The 21117-nt window shown below is 37.5% G+C and overlaps 1 protein-coding gene across 1 annotated transcript in view; it reads right to left on the bottom strand.

The window, feature by feature from the left end:
- LOC109045062 (agrin) overlaps positions 1–21117 on the bottom strand; it is a 267061-nt gene that overhangs the window by 127972 nt on the left and 117972 nt on the right. The window contains exon 5 of the mRNA XM_042713167.1: positions 12548–12763. Coding sequence (XP_042569101.1) covers positions 12548–12763 — 216 coding nt within the window. The remainder of the gene's footprint in view (positions 1–12547; positions 12764–21117) is intronic.

Genomic DNA, 21117 nt, shown 5'->3' with positions numbered 1-21117 from the left:
TTGATAATACACTGTATTTATGCACAGAAACATTTCAGTACATTCACATTGTTTCCACACACTTTTAGGATGATATTTTGATTTGTCATGTGCTGTGTTTAGCAATTTTGAATGGATCTGTGTACTGTATTAGAAATATGCAGTCAGCTTGGTTTAGGGGTTTGTTTGGCATCTCCATGTGGTCCTGTTCGGTATCGCAACTTGACTTGTCTAATGTACACATACTATACACTGTGAATTCTGAAGTTTTTTTACCATTACATTTTTTTAATGTGTGTTTTGGTGTGAAGAAATGTATCAATAGCCGCTTTTCCACTGTCGGGCCAGTGCGAGCCAGGGCTTAAACCGGGCCGGGCAGGGCTAATAGCCTCGGGCCAGTAGCACGAGGCCAAAATAGCACTGCGTTTCCACAGTCGGGCCAGAAGCTCCGCTGCTCTTCACTAAAACCAGCCCTTTACACGCCTTTCAGGAACAACGTCAAGCAATCCGCGGCGCTGACGCTCTCCAGACATGGAGAAACTCCGCATTTGTTCATAACCACTCCTCTAGCCCCAGCTTGGCCACTTTGGCCCAAGGTTTTCGTTGGGCCAAAAAACCCGAGCCGTTGGCCCCGAGGAAGCCCCGACGAGGCACGATCAAGCCCCGGAAGTGACAGTGGAAACGCGACTGGCCCTGGCACGCACTAGCACGCCCGCTTTTGGCCCGACAGTGGACACGCGGCTAATTACATGGACACCTTATATCATTTGGTTCTTTGGTGTCCTGTTGGGGTCTCCAAGTATCCATTTTTGGAAACACATTTAAATTTATCTTGAAAAAAGCTTGCAGAAAATTGTCAGGATTATGGACCTGTGTTGTGTGTGTTTTTGCCCTCATGTGCCCATATTTGGTCGTTCCTGTTCCTGTCCTTGTTATTCCATTATTAGTTGATTCCCCTAACATGTCTATCCCTCATTAAGTTTAGTATTTTAAGTGTAGTCTGCCCCATGTTTCTTTGTCTGGTCTACTCCAGTTCCTTCTGTGGGTTTACCCTGTGTTTTGGATCTATTAAATTGGATCATTCCTCCCAGCACAGTTTATGACAAAAATACAGTTTTGTGAGAATTTTGGTTTACTATGCTGGATACTGCAAATGATGACAAATTAACGTTTTAAACAAGATATATAGTGTGTGCATAATTTCATAAAAAGTGTACGATTAATTGCACAAATAGGAGATTAATCGTGATTTAATTTTTTTTTTTTCTATTGACAGCCCTAATTTAAATGTTTACAGATTGACGTCATTTGCTTACATTGCTCCACAGTTTAACAGTTTTCAGTGAATTTTTGTTAATAATAAACATTATGCCACAAATGCTTGCACTGAACCCAGAATAACAAGGTCTACAAAGCCTGGAGAAAACTATCCATAGTATTCCCAAGCCTTCATGTTTTTCGCCATCTTTGCTGCAATGCATCAATAGCGAAAACTGGAGTACCAAAAAATGAAGCTGAACCTCTACAGATGACCTCCAAAACCAGTGTCCCACCCTCTGCTGTTGTCATCCCTCACATGGCGAGATGCGTTGTTCTTTTGATGTATTTCTTCAAAGGGCTTATTTGACTGCAGCTGTCTTCCTTCTTTGCATGCCTTAGTGTTGATAATTTACACTTTTTGAGGTTGGACTCAAAGGTCAGGCACTCCTGCTATCCTGTGATATCTGTCAGTGTGCATACTTGTGTAGTATTCACGAGGTGAGCAGGGTCTGACCCTACAGAGGTAACATCACGAGCAAGACCAGCAGGACTATGTTAGCTCACGGGTTTAATACAGTACCAAACATGTCTATCAGAGGCAAGGTTTATCCCCTGTGAGCTTAAAAAAGTGTGAAAGTGAAGTGGGTTAAAGTGAAGTGTGGTGAAGCATAGTATGAATTCGTGCTCTGCATTTAACCCCATCCAAAGTGCACACACAGCAGTGAACACACACACACCGTGAACACACACCCGGAGCAGTGGGCAGCCATTTATGCTGCTGCGCCCGGGGAGCAGTTGGGGGTTTGGTGCCTTGCTCAAGGGCACCTCAGTCATGGTATTGCCGGCCCGAGACTCGAACACACAACCTTAGGGTTAGGAGTCAAACTCTCTAACCACTAGGTCACGACTTCCCCTTCAGTGAGTGATAACCCAATGCAGTGCACTACAAACATTACCACAAGCTTCAGATCGCAGCCTTAGACTGGATTTAATTCAGCATGTGTGTGCTTAGTATGCAAAATCTATGCATCCTCATGGCTGGAAATAGATCACAATCAACATGAATTCTAACATAATCGCTGCTTCTATAGCCGGCTAAAAGGTGTGATATACAATGTATGTTCAAAAGGTTTTATATAATCCTAAAAGTAGAAAATTAATTCAGAAAACTCAAGCATTCCGGAACTGAAAACTGGAGGGATATGGTATACAATATAAAAAAGTATAATTTCTTATAAAAATGTGAATGGAGCAAAACTCACTGCCACAATGTCACAGTGTGTTTTGAAGGCTTGCTAAATGGTTGTTGTGGTACCAGGAAATTGCTAGAATGTTCTGAGAAGTTGCTAGAATGTTCTGAGTGGTTACTAAGGTATTAATGGTTGCTACAGCATTGCTAGTTCATTTGTCTTCTAGGTGGTTATTAGCAGTGGTGGACAGATACAAACTGTAGTCCATTGCTGATTACAAATTACATAATGGAAATTGTAGTTAGTGACAATCTGTTGGATTACACATATGTGACCCTGGACCACAAAACCAGTCATAAGGGTCAATTTTTCAAAACTGAGATTTATGCATCATCTGAAAGCTGAATAAATAAGCTTTCCATTGATGTATGGTTTGTTAGGAAAGGATGATATTTGGCTATTGGAAAATTTGGAATCTGAGGGTGCAAAAAAAAAAAAATCAAAACATTGAGAAAATCACCTTTAAATTTGTCTAAATGAAGTGTCTTAGCAATGCATTTTACTGATCAAAAAATTAAGTTTTGATATATTTACAGTAGGAAATTTACAAAATATCTTCATGGAACATGATCTTTACTTAATACCCTAATGATTTTTGGCATAAAAGAAAAATTTATAATTTTGACCCATATAATGTATTTTTGGCTTTTGCTACAAATATACCCCAGCGACTTACATGTAAGACTGGTTTTGTGGTCCAGGGTCACATATTAGGTAATGCATTCTAAGTACTTTCTGATTACTTTTAGATTACTTTTGACCTAACTCATAAGAAAATACTTTGTTCTTTGTTATCAACATCAAGAAGTGCATCAAACATTACATTACACCAAGGTTTCCCAAACTGGGGTTCGTGAGGTGATGAAAAGTTAATAATTACATCAGAAAATGTCAAATTAAACAAACTGTGTGGAACTTTCATTTTCTGTGTAATTATAGTCACCTGACTAGTGGCTGGTGTGTGTGCAGTATATTATGACTAATTTACTGCCATTGTGTAAAAATGTAATCACGTAATCTATAAAAAAAGAAACTGTAATCTGATTATGATCACTTTAAAATGCAATATAATCTAATTAAAAGTACTTAATTTTTGGATTCTGATTATGTAATCAATATTTCATGTAATTAATTACTACCCAGCACTGGATGTTAGGTATTGTTTGGATTTTGTAGGTCAAAAGAGCCCACTCCCAGTCTCTATGATATTCTGGTCTTTCAAAACATCTCTGGTTCCTCCAACAGTTCAAGTCTATGGGATTTTCGTGCCTGTTATTTCATCTGCCAGGTGAAAATCATATGTCTGGCTGCTTACAGAAGTAATAGCACACCTCATCAAGCTGCAAGATTGGAGGTGTAATTTATAATGCATTTTCATTGCACAAACAACGTGGGGCAAGATACATTCTGAAGTTTAATATTAATGTTAGGAATTTGTTAAAATCCCCAAGTGGGGACAATAGTACTCTAATAGCAATACCTAATTTAGCAAGCAAACTAATTAACAATAGCAAGCAGGCACTGCACTCCAACAGAAACAGGTCACCAGATTCAAAGCAACTGCTTTGGGATTTTCAAGAGGTCAAAGTTTAATGATAGTGGGCAAAGAAAAGGGCAAGAAACCTTATTTTGTAGGCTATATACAGCTGACATAATGATCTTTCCCCACACTGCTCTGTTACTGCAGTGCTCAAACATAATGACGAAGATGGAATTGTTTGTTTTGGCTAAAAGCAATATCCTAAAAAAAAAAAAAAAAAAAAAAAAAAACAACAAAAAAAGTTTTTTCTTTCAAACTAATTTTGAGTACAATCAGCAGGCACATTTGACACTAATCATTTTCTTTTCCTTCAAGCAAGCCCTTTCAAACACATACACACACACACACACACACACACACACACACACACACACACAAAAAAACACATTTATCAGTTGGTATTCATGCATTCTGCAAGTTGATAATATACAGTCTGTTGGGAGAGACGGGAATTAGATTTTCAAGTGGTTTAGCAGCTCCATACAACAAAATGTGGATACCCAGAGAGCATTAAGAGCAAATATACGTACATCCATATCTATAGCTATATATACAGTGCTGGTAGTAACTGATTACATGTAATCTGGATCTTGTAATAAGATTATATACATTTTAATGTGCTCATGATCAGATTACAGTTACTTTTTACAGATTACATGATTACATATTTACACAACGGCAGTAAATTATTCATAATGCAATGTTCCGTAATTCTTTTTTCTCTTACATTTTCCTTTCTAAAAGTTCCTACCGCTTAAATACATTTGGAAAGTCTTCTAGTTTTATGGTACTGCGCATACCAGCCACTAGTCAGGTTACTATAATTACACAGAAAATGGAAAGGCCACACAATTAGATAAATTAGACATTTTTGTGATTTAATTATTAGCTTTTCTTCACCTCACAAAACCCAGTTTGGGAAACCTTGGTGTAATATAATGTTTATTAATATGCATCTTGAGGTGGATAACAAAGAATGGAAGTATTTTCTTACGAGTTAGGTCAAAAGTAATCAAAAAGTACATTACCTAATATGTGTAATCCAACAGATCAAGTTACTAACTACAATTTCTGTTATGTATACTCAGGCTCTGTGTGCAGCTGAAATCAACCGCACACCCAGCACAGCTACAGAAAACACTGACCTAAGAAATAAGCAAACGTGAACATTGAGATTAAGCAGCTAAATATGGCGAACTCCGGATGAAATGCATACAAATGGGAATGCTTATTTCATTTAAGCCTGTTCTCATGTCCTTAACTTGTCGGCATGTCCTCAGAACAATTACAGACTGCTTGCTGCTGTAGCTGCGTAAATGCTACAGCTTAAACTTAGTATCACTCTCCTGCATACAAATGCAAGACTGTTTAACATGACACTTAGTTTAAACTTGTTTATGGTTCCCCATTAAGAAATGGATTGGGCAGATCATAGAGCAAGCTTATTGGCTGCTGATACAAAAAGAACCAATCAGCTACGCCACATGATGTCATTATGTCAGACTGAGTTAGAACCTAATGGCCTTGGTATTTAGTCTGTCTCATTTTGTTCTTTTTCTTCATGTAATCCCAGATGGACTGGATGATGGTGAGATTAGATCTCTGTGTGGAGCACTGGCTGCTGTCAGACTCCTTGTGCATACAAAAATATATAATACACACTACAACAAAAGTAAGAAAAAGCTGACTTTAATGGACTGTATGATGGTGGTATTAGATATCTGGTATAAATATATATATATATAATGGCCTAAGATATATATATATATATATATATGAATGTACGATACATACTTTTACCGGAGTAGGTACACATATGATTACATAAATACATATCAATTTCTTTTACCACACAAACAACAGATTAGAATAGGTGAATCTGACAACTATTTGATCTCTACAACAGCATGAAGAAATAAGAACAGCATCTTTTTAAAGAAATCTCTCTCCAAGTGGCTGGCCTCTCCTGCACCTGTGTGCTCCATGAAGACTGTAAGAGACATAAAGAGCTCTAGAGAGGGTCATATGAAAAATCTCTTTGTCACCAGAACCCCGCTGGCTGATGGGAAGAGCTGCTCTCTCCTGCATTAAACTGAGAAAGGTCGGGCAGACACCTCGGTGATTACTGCAAAGGGCCTTGAGTGGACACAGGCAGGTATTCATGAATGGCTTTGTACTCATGCATGTGCAAGCGTGTAACGCGGTGTAGGTCTGTGTACGTGATTCAGAAAAGGTCGGAAGAGAAGGACATCGTTGGAGGGAAATGTAATTATGGGACGAAATGAACTCATCTTGTTTAGATGTACTAGTCATTTGGAAGTGAGGAAAATAGAAAAAGGAAGGGGTAAGAAAGAGGACAAATAGCAGCTTATTATCATGAAGACGACAGGAAAGGCAGTGGTTGTGCCGCTGGTGTGTGTCGGCGTGTCTGACAGTGTGCTACACAAACAGGAAGCTGAACGTAACAGTCAATAATCATCATCTGGCACAGTGAGTGCATGTATTTAAATACGGGAGTGCATTCAAACGTTGTTTTTAAAGGTAAAATATAATCACACCCAATCAGCTGCGATTGTTTCTTTAAAATGTCTTTATGATTTACTTTAAAAAGCACAGAAGGTGTCCTGAAGCATACTGTGGCCATCATATATCAAGGTGCATGGTAGACATACTGTACAGATGTGGTAAATACAGGGTAATATACTGTATACTCTATTTAGTTACAAAAAACAATCACTCACTTCATCAGCGCCCTTGATTCTAGAATTTTCCCCATTCATTTTCTCCATAGGGATTTCAAAAAAACTTTCAATAGAGAGCCATGAACAAAATCAACCAGCTCTGAGATGAAACACATCATTACAAATTTTTGAAGCAAAACAACATTTGAAAATCAGAGAAAATGCCAAAGGCTGTTTACGTCTTTTATGAGACATTGAACTACACAGCTCATGAAGCACTGTAGATGACGTAATTGAATTTGTTGAATGTAAAATTATTCATAGACATACAAAGTCTAAATGAAAAAGTTTATTACTAAATAGTCAAATATATACACATTCATAATTTATTTAAGATACTGGAGAGATTCAAACTGTATGCTATTGAAATAAGTATTTCTTTAAAGAAAATCAATATGATTTTTACTGCTGTGCTCTAATGATCAGCCTGGCTCGTGAATATTAATTAGATTACATCAGGAAAGTAGCCATATTAGGCGCACACATATTATGATCAATCGATCGACAGCTGATGAAAATGCTGGGTCTAAAAACAGACATTTTTATGCAACCGCCTATATTTTTATTCAGTTCACTCTGGTCAAGCAGATGAAGCTCTTAAAATACAATTATTACTGACCACAAATTGGGAATTGGACCCTCGGAAATTTCTAAAAGTGACAAAAATTTTCTAACGGAACATTACATTATGAATAAGTCCCTGATTGCTACACTCAATATTCCACTCAAGTGTGGCAGGGGTTAAAAATAACAATGCATTATTCAGACCAGTCAAATGCATGAATACATGAATAAGTTGTAAAAAGCTCTTCCATCTGGTATTAGAAGCGAGAGCGTGGAAAATGTGCCTTTTTAATGTGCCCGTCCTGCTGTAATCTGCCTTATCTCACTTCAACACTACATCCTCCCCCTTCGGAAGTGAGCAGGACGGCAGGGAGAGAGAGAGTCAGAGACAGAGACAGAGGAGGAGAGTGAGAGAAACAGATTTATATAAGAAGTATACTCATTCTCCAGGGGATAAGCAGCAAAATGAAGCTCTGGTGATGGCATTGATCATATTCTCTGACATCTGGGTGTTTTTCTGTGAGCCTATATAGAGTAGCTGTGGGGTAGTGTTGGTATAAGACAAGCTATGTGATATACCAGATTTAAACCTGATGGAACCCAACATGGGGGTCCAAAAGTTTGAAACCACATTAATGGCTTAGGATTTAAAATATCATGGTTTTAAATTTGAAATGACTAAGGCTACGTCCACACCAAGCCAGAGCTTTCTCTATCAAATCTTTTTTTTTTTCTCAATTCTCAAGAAATATCTCCATCCACACAAAACCACAAAACTGACACAAAATTATTTAGAATACATGCTAGACCAGTATGTGGCACTGTAATTCGAAAGGGCTTCATTTTCAGATTTATCCACTCTGGGACCCAGTTTCAAAAAATATCTGTTTCACTCTCCCAAAATGCTGGATCTGTGTGGACGAAACACCTATACGATAAAAAATGTATGCGTATACTGCTAAATGTGTCTCCGTGTGGACGGGGCCTAATTGTTTGGGTCAAAGCATCACATTTAAAGAACGGGTTTAGGCTTTATTGCCCTGTGCAGACCCCCATAGACGCCAATACTATTTACCAGAACCATGCAGGATCATTTTAGCAAAATTTTTCAGATGAGAAGATCACACTGGTTTTCAGAAAAAAAAAAAAACATCTCTATGATGTTGCTAGATCACAGGGTATCTGCTTCCAGAATTCATTTAGAGAACTCCGATATTGAAGGAGAGTGTCGATCTTGCTATAATTGTGTGCCGGAGGACAGGCCTAGACTATGTAGCAGACGTAACCCAAGCTAAATATAGTCTGAGAGTGAGGAACCGCAGGGTTTATTCTCAGATGGAGTAAGGAAGCCGAGAAGCTGCTGATGAGTGTGAATTGAGTCTCCTGTCACGGAGACAGGTGAATGTGTTGTGGCGAGCATCTCTACGCACGAGCACAGGAGCCGACGTAGGGGTCGAACAGGGTGAGTGAAAAACTCATTTGCACGAGGCAGGGCTGGCTACATGCCATCGGCGGCGGCTGCCGTGCTCAGTGGCCATGGAGGTGTCACCAGTGCCTGAATAACGAGCCATTACAGGGAACAATCAGCCAAACTGGACATTAGTTTTCAAATCATATCTCTAATAAGGGAGACAAAAGTGCATTCACACACACCTAAACCATTAACAAATCCTGAGTGTAATTTGTCATTGTTAAATACAGTATTTTATCTAATACTAATACTTAAATCAAATAACGTGTAGGAGAGGTGAACTGTTACATTTTTAAGAGGTCTAACTTGAATTTTTACACTGAAAACAAAATAAAACAAAACATAAAGCAAAGCTTTATATACATATAAATATATAAATAAATAAACAAACCAAGCACCACAAAACAAACAAAACAAAACAATAAAAAACACACAAAATAAATACCCCCCCCCCCAAAAAAAAACAAACAAACAAACAAACAAACAAAAAAACAACAAAAAATAAAACAAAATGTGAAAAAATCCCATAGACAATCCTAAGGCATGGGCCTAAATATTATACGTTGTACAGGCTCCACCCAGAAAAACGTAGAAACTGCATAGCAACACTCCAACAAGCCACACTTTAAAGCATTATGCTCTAATAAATAATGAATTTAGAATAAATAAATAATTAAATATATATGAAATATATATGAACGCTTTGCTGAAAGGTGACACTAAAATGACACTTTCTGTGACACTAGTGCGACCAGACAGTATATACAGTACATACATACATACACACATGTACACACACACACACATATATGCACATAAAAATATATATACGCACTTCACTTTTCAGCAAAGCTTATATTAAAGCTCACCTTTATCTACATCCAAGCATTATCAATCAACCATTTCTTTGCACACATTCTGTCCTTTTCTTCTGAGATGGATCACTATTACGATATGTTCAAACAGTATATCCCTATGCTACTTAGCCTCGGGGTAAACTCAGAGAGTTGCTTTAATATTGTCCAAGATGTGTTTGCAGAAAGATCATAAATCAACAATCTCTCATGGCTGCTGCTGCAACCGTTATGTGCTTGGGTGAACATCAGCTTTGACATTATTAAAGGACAGTAAAGCCCGCATGTAGCGCCCCATATACGTGAGAATCGGTTGACAGAGAGTGTGAGATGCAACCGAGGGGAAAAATGGCCCATATGTGTCCAACAGTATCAACACCTGGAGTTATAGCAGGTAAAGCATCTGAGAGAAATGAGCCATACTTCCCAAGTGAAGGAACACAGTTTCAGCCGTCAATAAGGGGACAAACATATTGATTCCTCCATTAAGCAGCTTCCCATGATACCCTGAGGTTAAGGCTTTTACACCCCCGCTCTTCTGTACAGCAGAATAATCTCATTTAGACAACAGAAGCCGACAGTTTCAGCCTCTGCGGCTAGTTTAAGTTGTAGGCCTGGTTTAGGGAGTGAATATTTGATGCACAGATTTTACCTCCGTGCTGTGGGTACTCAAAAGTGGTTTTCATCAGCCGAGTCAGGCTGGAGGTGAAGAGACGTTAATGTGTAAAAAAAGACAGAGTGAGAAAAGAGAGCGCTCCTGGCAATCACAGTCATTCCAGACGTGCTCTGCACACATATGATCAATCCTTTCATTGATCAATCGCTCTGGCCCAATGCTCCGCTGTACCGCTGCCAATCCAGAGGAGTTCCAGCATACGGCCCGCCTGAAATGAGCTCCACACACACTCCACTTCTTTCCTCCACTCGCTGACTGTTTGAATGACTGACTCACTCACTCACTCTCACAAACAGCTGGAGATTCTGTTTACCCACCGGAGTTCAATATTATCGAAGCACCCACGCTCCCCTGCTCATCTTTGAAAACAGGGAACCTCTCTGTATTTCTTTTTCTGTATCACCTTTTATCCCGTGCACATGGTGTAAATGAACCCTTTGCCACTCCTGCTAATGCAGTGTGAATTGAAAACACCTACCAGCTATAAATGTTTCTTTTGGCTACTCAGCTGCATTTTGATTTTGAGTCAGTTTCCAAAAAAAAATATTAATCAGTACAGCCATTTTCAACATCGATAATGATCATAATATATGTTTATTGAGTGGACAATCTTTATATTAGAATGATTTCTGAAGGATCATGTGAGTAATGGCTGCTGAAAATTCAGTTTTGCCATTACAGGAATAAATTACATTTTAAAATGTATTATAATAGAAAACAGGTATTTTAAATGGCAGTAGAGTTTTACAGTTTTAACTCTATTTTTGATTAACTAAATGCTTTAGTAAAAAATTAAAACAATCTTATGACCCCAAAGGCCAAGGGTTAATTTTGGATGCTGCACCACCAGAGTAGATGTTGGCAAAAGATGGCAGCTAACCTGACTCTCATCTCTCACCTCAACCTCTCTACCCAGGAGAAACACTGAAACGCAGGTTATCTATGGCCGCTTATCCCCATTTGAGCGAGAGAGATATGACCCCTGATAGCCACACTGTCAATTTCATTAGCACAATAGCAGGGAGGCTACTGCCCATTAAAGCCCTGCTGCGGAGCCTGCACCGATTAGCATGGAGCCGAACTTCAACTGCATTAACACACCGGGACAGTGTGATCTTTAGTGCGTTTCTCAATGGAGGCTGGAGTTCACTGGTAGGCTGGAGCTCTCATACCTCAGGACTGATCATTTCCTGCTAGACAGCACGTGAGGTGGCTAATTAGAGCTCTTTGAAGGCTTTGTATGGCATGTTCCACCCAATCACGTAATTATGGCTCACGCTGGCCAGGCTGACTGCCACAGAGCCCGTTTAATGATGGGCCACATTTCACATATTAGTTATCATTCATGGAAATAAACTGATTGGAATATACTGTACATGATGAACAGAAAACACAAAACTCACATTCTCCACGCCATAGAAAATCTATCCATGTGGGGATCCATGAATACGTAAACATTGGGACAGTATGGGGATAATTCGTTTTTGGCATGCATCAAAAATGCTTGAATTTAAAAATAAAATGTGTGAGCCAGTGGAAGGGTGTTAATATAGTATCTTAAATCACTTGTAAGTGTAGTAAAAACTTCTGTGTAGTAAATCCAACTTGTGAGGATGGTCCAAATTAGACAATAACTTAAAGAGTAAAAACTTATAAAGAGCCAAATAATAAATAACCAAAAGTGTTGTAAGGCTAAGTTTTCAATAAACAAATAAACAAAACTTTCTTGCAATGTACAGTATTTTATTTAGGTTGAATATTTATATATTAAATTTTTATATATTAAATTTTTGCTTTAGTACAATGACAATAAGCACTTTAATTAAAACAAATATTTTTGATTAAATTATTAATTTTGCAAACAACATGTTGTATTATAATATCATGTTTACTATTTTTCTTACACAGTATATAATGTTTATACATAAAAAATGACCTCGAAAGGATATAATCATATTTTGGGGTCCTTTGCATAAAAAAAGAAAGAAAGAAAGAAAAAGAAGAAGTCCTCTGCTGTAAGAAACATGCTTCACTGTTTAAATTCACTGAAAGAGCAACCAAATATTATTCTAGAAAACTCCATTTGTTCCACAGTGAAAAAAGAGAGTTTTGAAAGATGATTTTTAGTGAATTGTCCCTTTAATTTAAGAACAACAGTCAGGAGGTCCTCACAAGTATAGATGTACTGATTTTTGCATGTGACTAGACTTACCACAGGGGCCTCTGCGCATCACCTTGATGCGTCTCTGTGAATGGCACTGGGCCTTCTCCAGCTCACACTCATTGGAATAGGTAGAGGAGTCAGAACCGCACACCGGCGCCACCACAGACGTACATACAATTTTCTTACAAACACACTCTCCTTTAGAGGGGTCAGTGGGGTCTCTCTCACACAATGCTCCAAATCCACACAGCTTTCCTCTGCAACCTACAAAAAGACACAGACATAAGAATCAATTTTAGAAAGCCACAATCATATGAAAAGTGCAGCGTTCTAGAACATTACAGTCATATGAGGATAGAACAAAAGATCCTTGTAAAACAGCTCATGCAAAGCAGTGTTCAGTTTAAAAACTCTTTTAATTAACTCATGACCTTTAGAACTCCTGTCTGAAGAGACGTACAGCATTATTATCTTTTCTTTCTTTTTGTGTTACTTGTCTCAACACAAGCACTCTGCTAGGAAGATTTGGTTTTAGACACTTCATTCAAAAACCGAAATTGACATAATTTAACATTCTAAACCTCCATGAGATTCTTTTGCGGAACACAATGTAAACTTTCAAGCTTCAAAATGGACACAAAAGCACTATAAAAGTGGTCCATACCACTCAAATAGTATATACAAGTCTTCTGAAGCCATATAACCAGATAAACAGACTAGAATTTTGCTCATTATTCACTGAAAGTATTGACCTTCTCCCTAGTTCTATTCTTGTACTATCTCTTAGTTTTTTTTGTTTTTTTTTAATGAGCATAAAATAAGCATATATAAGTTGATTGATGTATAAGTCACATTTTATCATTTCATTCAGGAATAATGTAAAATAAAATAAACATTTACAAACATTATAAACGTATTTTTGTTCTCCTCACTGCACAACAAATCCAAAACGTAAATACACATTGACAAAGCAACTAAAAATAGCTAATAAATAATATGATAAAACATCAAACAATTTCCATGTTTTCCCCACAAAATTACATTTTTTTCATTACCTATGAAAAGCACACTTTCTTTCTCCCGCTCTCTTTCACAGAATCTTTCTTTCTCCCGTTCTCGCCTACAACCGCACACACATACATTACAGAGCACTGGGGAACAAACTCACACAAACCTGTCAGCACTGACCCACGACTTTATCAGTAAAATAGTTTTGTAGCTGAAAAGCTGCATGACATTTCTCAATAACTGCTGTTTTTGATCGAGTTAAACTTACTGATTCGCTATTGCTATTGGTATTGGAAGATGATGCTGCTGAATAATTTTGAGAGCCAAACATGCAGTATTCTGGTAATTCACACGTTTAATCCATCTCTCTCTCTCTCTCTCTCTCTCTCTCTCTCTCTCTCTCAATAACTGCATATTAAACGCTGAAGCCTCCGTTACTAGCATTAAAATAAAATTATGTTTTGTAAACAGCATTGGGATTATGTGATAGAGAACACTCTAACAAGTTCTGCGGATGAATTTTTTTGTTTGCTGTTTTGGAGTGATAATATTATATATTATGTATTCTATAAATCCAACCCTGACGATATTACTGAGCACATTCTAATTCTGACTAAATATACAGTATACATAACTGTTACAGCACTGCAGACTACCGCACATCTATTGGATTTTGCTGATATTGCATTAAAAAAATAGTCATTTTGTTTAGCCTTACTTTGCCCCCCTCTGTTCTATAGTGGACATGAATGGAAACAACAACAAATATAATTTTTGGCCACCCATCTGCCTCAATAGCAAATGCAAAAATCCACAATAGCATTCCTATGTGGAAAAAAATATCTAGAGATTGATTACATTGTCAGAAAGAGAGAAGGATGTCAAATTTGCCATCACTCTTTGCATTAGAAACACTCATACAGCAGATTTAACCAGTTTCTGTAATTTAATGTGAGGTTTACACACACACACACACACACACACACACTCACACGTGTGTGTGTGTGTGTGTGTGTGTGTGTGTGTGTGTGTGTGTGTGTGTGTGTGTGTGTGTGTGTGTGTGTGTGTGTGTGTGTATGTGTGTGTGTGTGTGTGTGTGTGTGTGTGAATAAATGATGTTCAGTATATTACAGAATTTTCATTTTTGGATCTAAGGAGATGTACAGCATTACAGTTATTTTCTTATTCCAAATCTAAGCAAACACAAGTTTCTGTTGAGAACACCTGGTCTTTGATGAGTGATCTTGAAACACACACACACACACACACACACACACATGCTCTTTCACTTTTTCTTATCACAGACTACCAGAACAGCTCCACACAGGGTGGCATGACCACTCGGTATGCTCCAGGATCTGTCTAGCTGTTCCTGATCACTGACTTTACTTCATACAAGAACACACAAACACATAAAACACACACACATAGACACAACTTTCCCTCGCTTCTGATACTGACAGGTGGGCATCTGTGTTAACTCCTCTGAGACGGTCTCGTTCTATTGCTTTCCTGTCTCACAACTGCCATCAAAACACAAACATCCATAATTCCCTCAGGCAGGGTCCACTATGGCAAGAACCCAGAGCTGCCACAAACTGATTGACACCTATCAGGTGAATGCAATGGGCTTTTCTTTTTTTCTTTTTTATCAGTGATTGGCTACCTACATAGAATCACACATGTGGAACATGAGCGTGCACACATGAGCTTGAGGCGTGAAGAGAGTTGGATTTAAACTCCGCTGTCAATCCGACATGCACACCTGCCCAATGTTGTCTCTTACACAGTGCTTGTCACCTCTGTGCCTGTTTTAGATTCACCGCAGGACTGTGGTGGCTCAGTCCTTTGTTGATTCTGAGTAAATCAGGTCAAAACCAACAACTCGAGGACACAGTCATATAGACTCCGTGAAAGCCGCAGATCTCAGTGGGATTGGGCTGCAAAGGACAGCACTTCTTGGAGTCTCACTCTTCAGTCGCATATCTAGAGACTAATTAAAGAGGCTGGTGTTATTCCTATTATCTTACACTGTATAAATTAATGTTCAGAAGAAAACAAGAAAGTAACTGAAAAGAAAGAGTGGAAAATAAGACATTTTGTTTTCTTAATCATTATGCAGTTTTGCTCCTTAACTAATAATGTTATAATCGGATCATTATAATTGTTGTAAAACTTTTACAATTTGCACAAAAATCTATATTCGTCAAGCAAAAATGGACAGCCAGAGAATTAAATAGCTTGCCTTAAAGAAACTTATGAATATATAATATATACTTACAGGAAAATATACTTTAGTAATGTTGCAATTTAAAAATTCTAGCCACAAATACATGTTTTAATGTTATGTCCGATTAACCAACATTAAAAATCCATACTATTTTGTTATATATATATATATATATAAATATATATATATATATATATAATGATATGATATAATATATATAATATGATTTCTGTGCATCACAGGAATAAATAATTTTTTTAAGTATATTAAAATAGGAAGCTGTTATTTTAAATTGCTGTATACAGTATATACATACATAGCATATATATTAAAATGCATACTGTATACCAACATTACACCTCTAAAATCATTTTGCAAAACAATTCCCATCTTTCTAATTATTATGTGAGCCCACATAATAGTATTTCCATCAAATTAATTAAGGCAATTAGAAACTTTAGATGCAAACACTTTTAATTGTGTAGATATTAACAGCCACAAATAAGAAGTCAGTATTGACTTACATTGACTCACATTTCCCCACAATCCCTATATCAATGACTGTGGACTGTGTGCTATGCACTGAGAAATCAAGCGTTTAAACCTGGTGGCTGTTGAGCATTTTTATATATAGATCTAATATTAAGGCAGACCACCTGGATTTAGGGTCAGTGACTAAAAGTCTGTGGCTCTGACCCCTAGAGAAACACACCATACTGCAGCACACAACCGTGCCAAATAAAGGCTCTGAGCGTGACAGGTGTTGAATGTCGGAGCGAGGCAAATTCATGTTTCAATAATGCATATGTATGTGAAGCATCTACTACTTAATGCTTATTGATAGGGGGAGGGAGTCGGAAGCCCTGCAAGTCCATTCCATCACTGAAAGTATAAAATGAAGAATGAAAAAACTTTTCCACGGCATGCGATTCTCAAGTGAGACAGACCACACAGATTTTCATCCATATGTGTAGTTTATCAGTCATTTAATCATTTTGCATTCTGCATGACTTTACTTCAAGTGTTTGATTCGCACCGCAACACCTGTGCCTTTACTGAAACTCATATTAAGTACTCTTTTATTCGTAGCACACTAAACAAGGAGCCAAAATCTACACAGATGATCCACACAGACTTTTAAACTCTGTCCTAACCAGAAATACCACAATACGTAAGTGAAAAAAGCTTCAAAATGTAAATTGTTTTTGTATATTCAGAATAGAGAAGAATACTGAAAATGTACGTTTATGTTCATTTCTGTCCATTTTTACATCATCTAAAGTTCACTTAAATTACAAATCTTTAGAGAATCATAAAATGAATATGCATTTTTCATACTATATATCATAATGTTGTAATGCCTAATTTTAGTTGTTCCATTTGATTTATTCTAGTTTAACCAATTTATCATTTATCAGCTATAACAAAAAATATTGGCTTATCATTATCATTATCGATTATAGAAGCATCTCTAGTGCAGTTACGCATTCCGTGTAGATTGAAAACTTGCTAGTCGTTCAGCAGACACTACTCATTATTTATGCATTAGGTACCCATGTCTTTCGCAATCTGTGTTATGTAGACGTGTGAGCAGAGTCTTCCTGTGGCTGCACATTTCTGCCATGATGTCAGCCTAGGCGTTTTGAGCTTCACGCTCATTTTCCAGCCATGTGGTGCCACAACCACGAGCGCTGGAACATGTTGCCATGACAACAGCCCTAGAATCAATGGGGAAAAGACGTTGTTGGTTTTACAATGTGCCCCATTCCCACATATAGATGTGTGTGAAGTTGTGTGAATGGAAGCTCAAGGCATCAGATTTAATATGAATTAACTTGAACTGGAACTTGTATAGTGAAACTATATGCAAAAAGCTTATAATTCTCTAAAATACAATAAGAAATGTCACTTGTCCTGTTTTCATTGCATCAAATCTCTCAAGTCGTTTTGGTGTTTTGTTAAACTGCTTCAGTTTGAGAGGAAGAGACCCATTATTGGATGTTTTTAGCTTAAAACTGAGTCCCTTTAATCAATTCACTTTAACAATATTAATGATAATGCAAAATGATGGACTGTGGAGATACATAAGACAAAACAGTGATAAGCAATACTAAAAAGATATTAAAACATGATTGGGTTGTTAAATAAATGGCTGAAGAATAATGACTTGTTTGTGTCAGTGAGGACACGTTCATCTCCTGGGAGACATCCATTTTCTGAGATATTATTCCAAAAAATCTCATTTATAGCAAGACCACCAGGGGTATGTGTGATACACCTCTGCTCTGTGCACGAGTAATGGAGAAAGACACTGGAGACTATACCATTGAGGTAAAAACAGCAGCAGTTTTGCTCTATAATAACAAAAATAGACTGAGGGAGCGAGCAATCTGTGTCTAGTAGAATAAGCAGACTTCAGTACAACAGGTTGTGCGTCAGTCCCGGAGGCTTCCTGTACAGATTTCCCAGTGTTTACTGTCTGATAAAGTTATTGACTACTCTGCACTGCTGTTATAAACAGTAGATATTTGACTGGAGTTTCAGCAGATATTCACAGTGTGAGAGTATGTGGTTTAAGCTGGTATTACTGGTCTCCCAGCCTGTCCAAAGATAGTTTAAGATGGTCTATTTGGTCCCCCATCCTGGTCAAGCTCTTCTAGCCTACATAACACTGGTTAAAGATGGTAGGCTAGAATTGGTCTCCCAACCTGGCTAACTGGTGTTCAGCTGGTTTTGCTGGTCTTTGCAGACTGTCCAACTGACAAGGTCCCAAAACTCCTCTAAAACCAGCAAACCAGACCACCCTGGGAGACCAACAAACCATCTTAGGTCTTTTTTCCTTAGCTGGGCTTCCCTCTCAGCCTGTTTATTTTGTCAGCTTTCACCCTCTTCCTCCATGTCCATCCATTTCATTATATTTTATTAAAAACTAAATCAAAGGGTCAGAGAAAACAAAAACAAATATGGAAGCTGGCGTTATTTTGTTTCTCTGTAGCTATAGATAGTACACTGGGCAAGGGCAGGTCACACCAAAGACACCCTCTATTTTCTCAATTTCCACATATAAAAGCCCAATCAATTCCTCTCTCTCTATGTGCTCGTTCCCACCAGCTTGAGGCCATGACCCTGGCTTTAACCTCGCCGAATGTATTTACCAGCATCGACTCTTGGTTAAAACGCTCCCACACATCATAGACAAAGGGCAAGGGACAAAGAAAACAGGCAGAATGAAGAAGTACTCTTCATGAAAAGAAGATACACAGAAATGTGATTTTGTTTTCCTTAAGGCATGTTCATGGCAACCTCTTTTAGGAGGGAGAGCCCACTGGACTACCAAAGGGCACTGTGGCCCTGGACAGCTAAATCTATGATGACAGGGCGGTCAGGGACATAGATAGACACTGGAACTGGAAGACAGTTTTCCTTTTTCTTAAAGAATAAACAATGTTTGGAGGTTTGAACTCCAAAGGTTGGCAAGTAAACTAGCAGCAAGTAAACTAAATATTTACAATCAGAATCATACATACCGGTCCCTAAATGACAAGATAAATTGGGTAATCAGTTCCGATGTCAGATGGTCACTTCCTGCCCATAGTAAATTTTTAAATAGGCTGTAGTGTTTAGTCAAAAGTCTGGCTCAAAAACTGGCACTTCTCAAGCCCAAGTATTAAAAATGGAGACCTGAGAGCAGGACCTACTCTGTCACAATCTCATCTCTGGCACAAAAGAAAACAGACAAGCATTGAAATGATTACAACTTCCTGAAATATACATGAATAAGTCACTGGTGCCTGGCACCTGACGCTACGCAAGATTCTATAATTTAAAGCCGTTCGGAGTGAGTGTGTTGAGGAGTGTGTCCTCCTCTCTAACTCATTCATGCACATCCTCCTTTGCACCGTGTGTACCCGTATTCTTAGCGCTCCTGATCTGCCCCGTAGTCCATCCACATCATTATGTGCTCAATAAGGAAGTGTTCAATAATGGAGAGGAATGGAGGTCTATGGCATCTCTTCTGGACTAAATCCAAGCAACAGCCAGATAACTTCATGCTACACCCGCAGGAACACCAAAAGAGCTCCAGTATCTATACACAAATCTGCGGAATTACAGTACACCAGGGGGCGAATTCACTAAACATGGCATTTCAACACATAATAAACACTTTTTATTTGACTAACCACCGGCAATCAAGTTTAACTAGGTGTTAATGCACTGAAATAGCACTGTGCAATTAAAACTGCACTATTACTGCCGGCAGAATACAGAATTTCATTTGAAAGAGATGTTTGTGTACATTTTTAATTGATCATGGCTGCAGGATAATTCATGGAATGATGATCAAACTAGAGATGCACCAATATCAATTCTGTCTGAAAATCACAAGCCACTAATTATTTTTATGTTATGACCAACAATGATTGACAACAACATTTTATACTACTGTGTAGGGCTGCACAATTCATCGAAATTCTAATCACGATTACAATTACAGATGCTACATTCACGTAATTGTTCAAAGCAGCAATTAAAAGTCAACTTATGTTATTCTGTGTGCTTAAGATGTGTTTTTCCCCCTTTATCTTAAAGGGTTTTCCATTGTTTTAATTTTAGTTTTAATGTAATATTATAATACCATGCGTATTTTTACTTTTTTTATTTAAAAAAGAAACCAATCCAATGTATAGCTCACATTTGATGCTTAATACTATAGAAAAGCAATAAACGTTTTTCAGTTAGTGTTTTCAGCTTTTTTATTTTCATATAAAAATACAGCATGCAGTTGCTTCAAACAATGGTATAAACTTTCAATATAAATTATGGATATCGTAATTAATAATTGCATTTACAATTTCAAGGGAATAATCAACAATTTAGATTTTGTCATAACTGTGCAGCTCCACAAAATAAATAAACAAATTAACATGCAAACTGTTTTTTGTATGAAAGATGGATTTTCATGTTTGGAATCTACTAAAGATTATATTTAACAGCGTAATTAATTATTATTATAAAAATAATTAAATAGGCAGAAGTTTAATTAAATATCCTGTCTGAAGAAAAAAAAATATATAATGGTCACTGTGATATAACAAATATCAATTAATATCATTCAAATAAAATAAATATTATAGAAATATAAATAAAATCACTAATATCGGCTGATAACTAATATGCTGCCTTTGTTATAATGAGAAAGCATCCAGACACAGTGTAGTCAAGCACATTTTCTGAATTTGAAGAGGTAGAACAATAGTATAAGTCCCAGTAAAGTTTGCTAGATCATGGTAGACTGCTTCCTCCACAACTTAGCACTCAAAACTGATCTGGAAGATGGGAACCTGCATTAATTTCTTCATTTAATCTGGCACTTTAGCAA

The sequence above is a fragment of the Cyprinus carpio genome, chromosome A23, assembly GCF_018340385.1.
Source record: "Cyprinus carpio isolate SPL01 chromosome A23, ASM1834038v1, whole genome shotgun sequence".
NCBI lineage: Eukaryota > Metazoa > Chordata > Actinopteri > Cypriniformes > Cyprinidae > Cyprinus > Cyprinus carpio.
The sequence above is the reverse complement of the archived record's forward strand: the minus strand, read 5'-3'. Positions and strand labels throughout refer to the sequence as shown.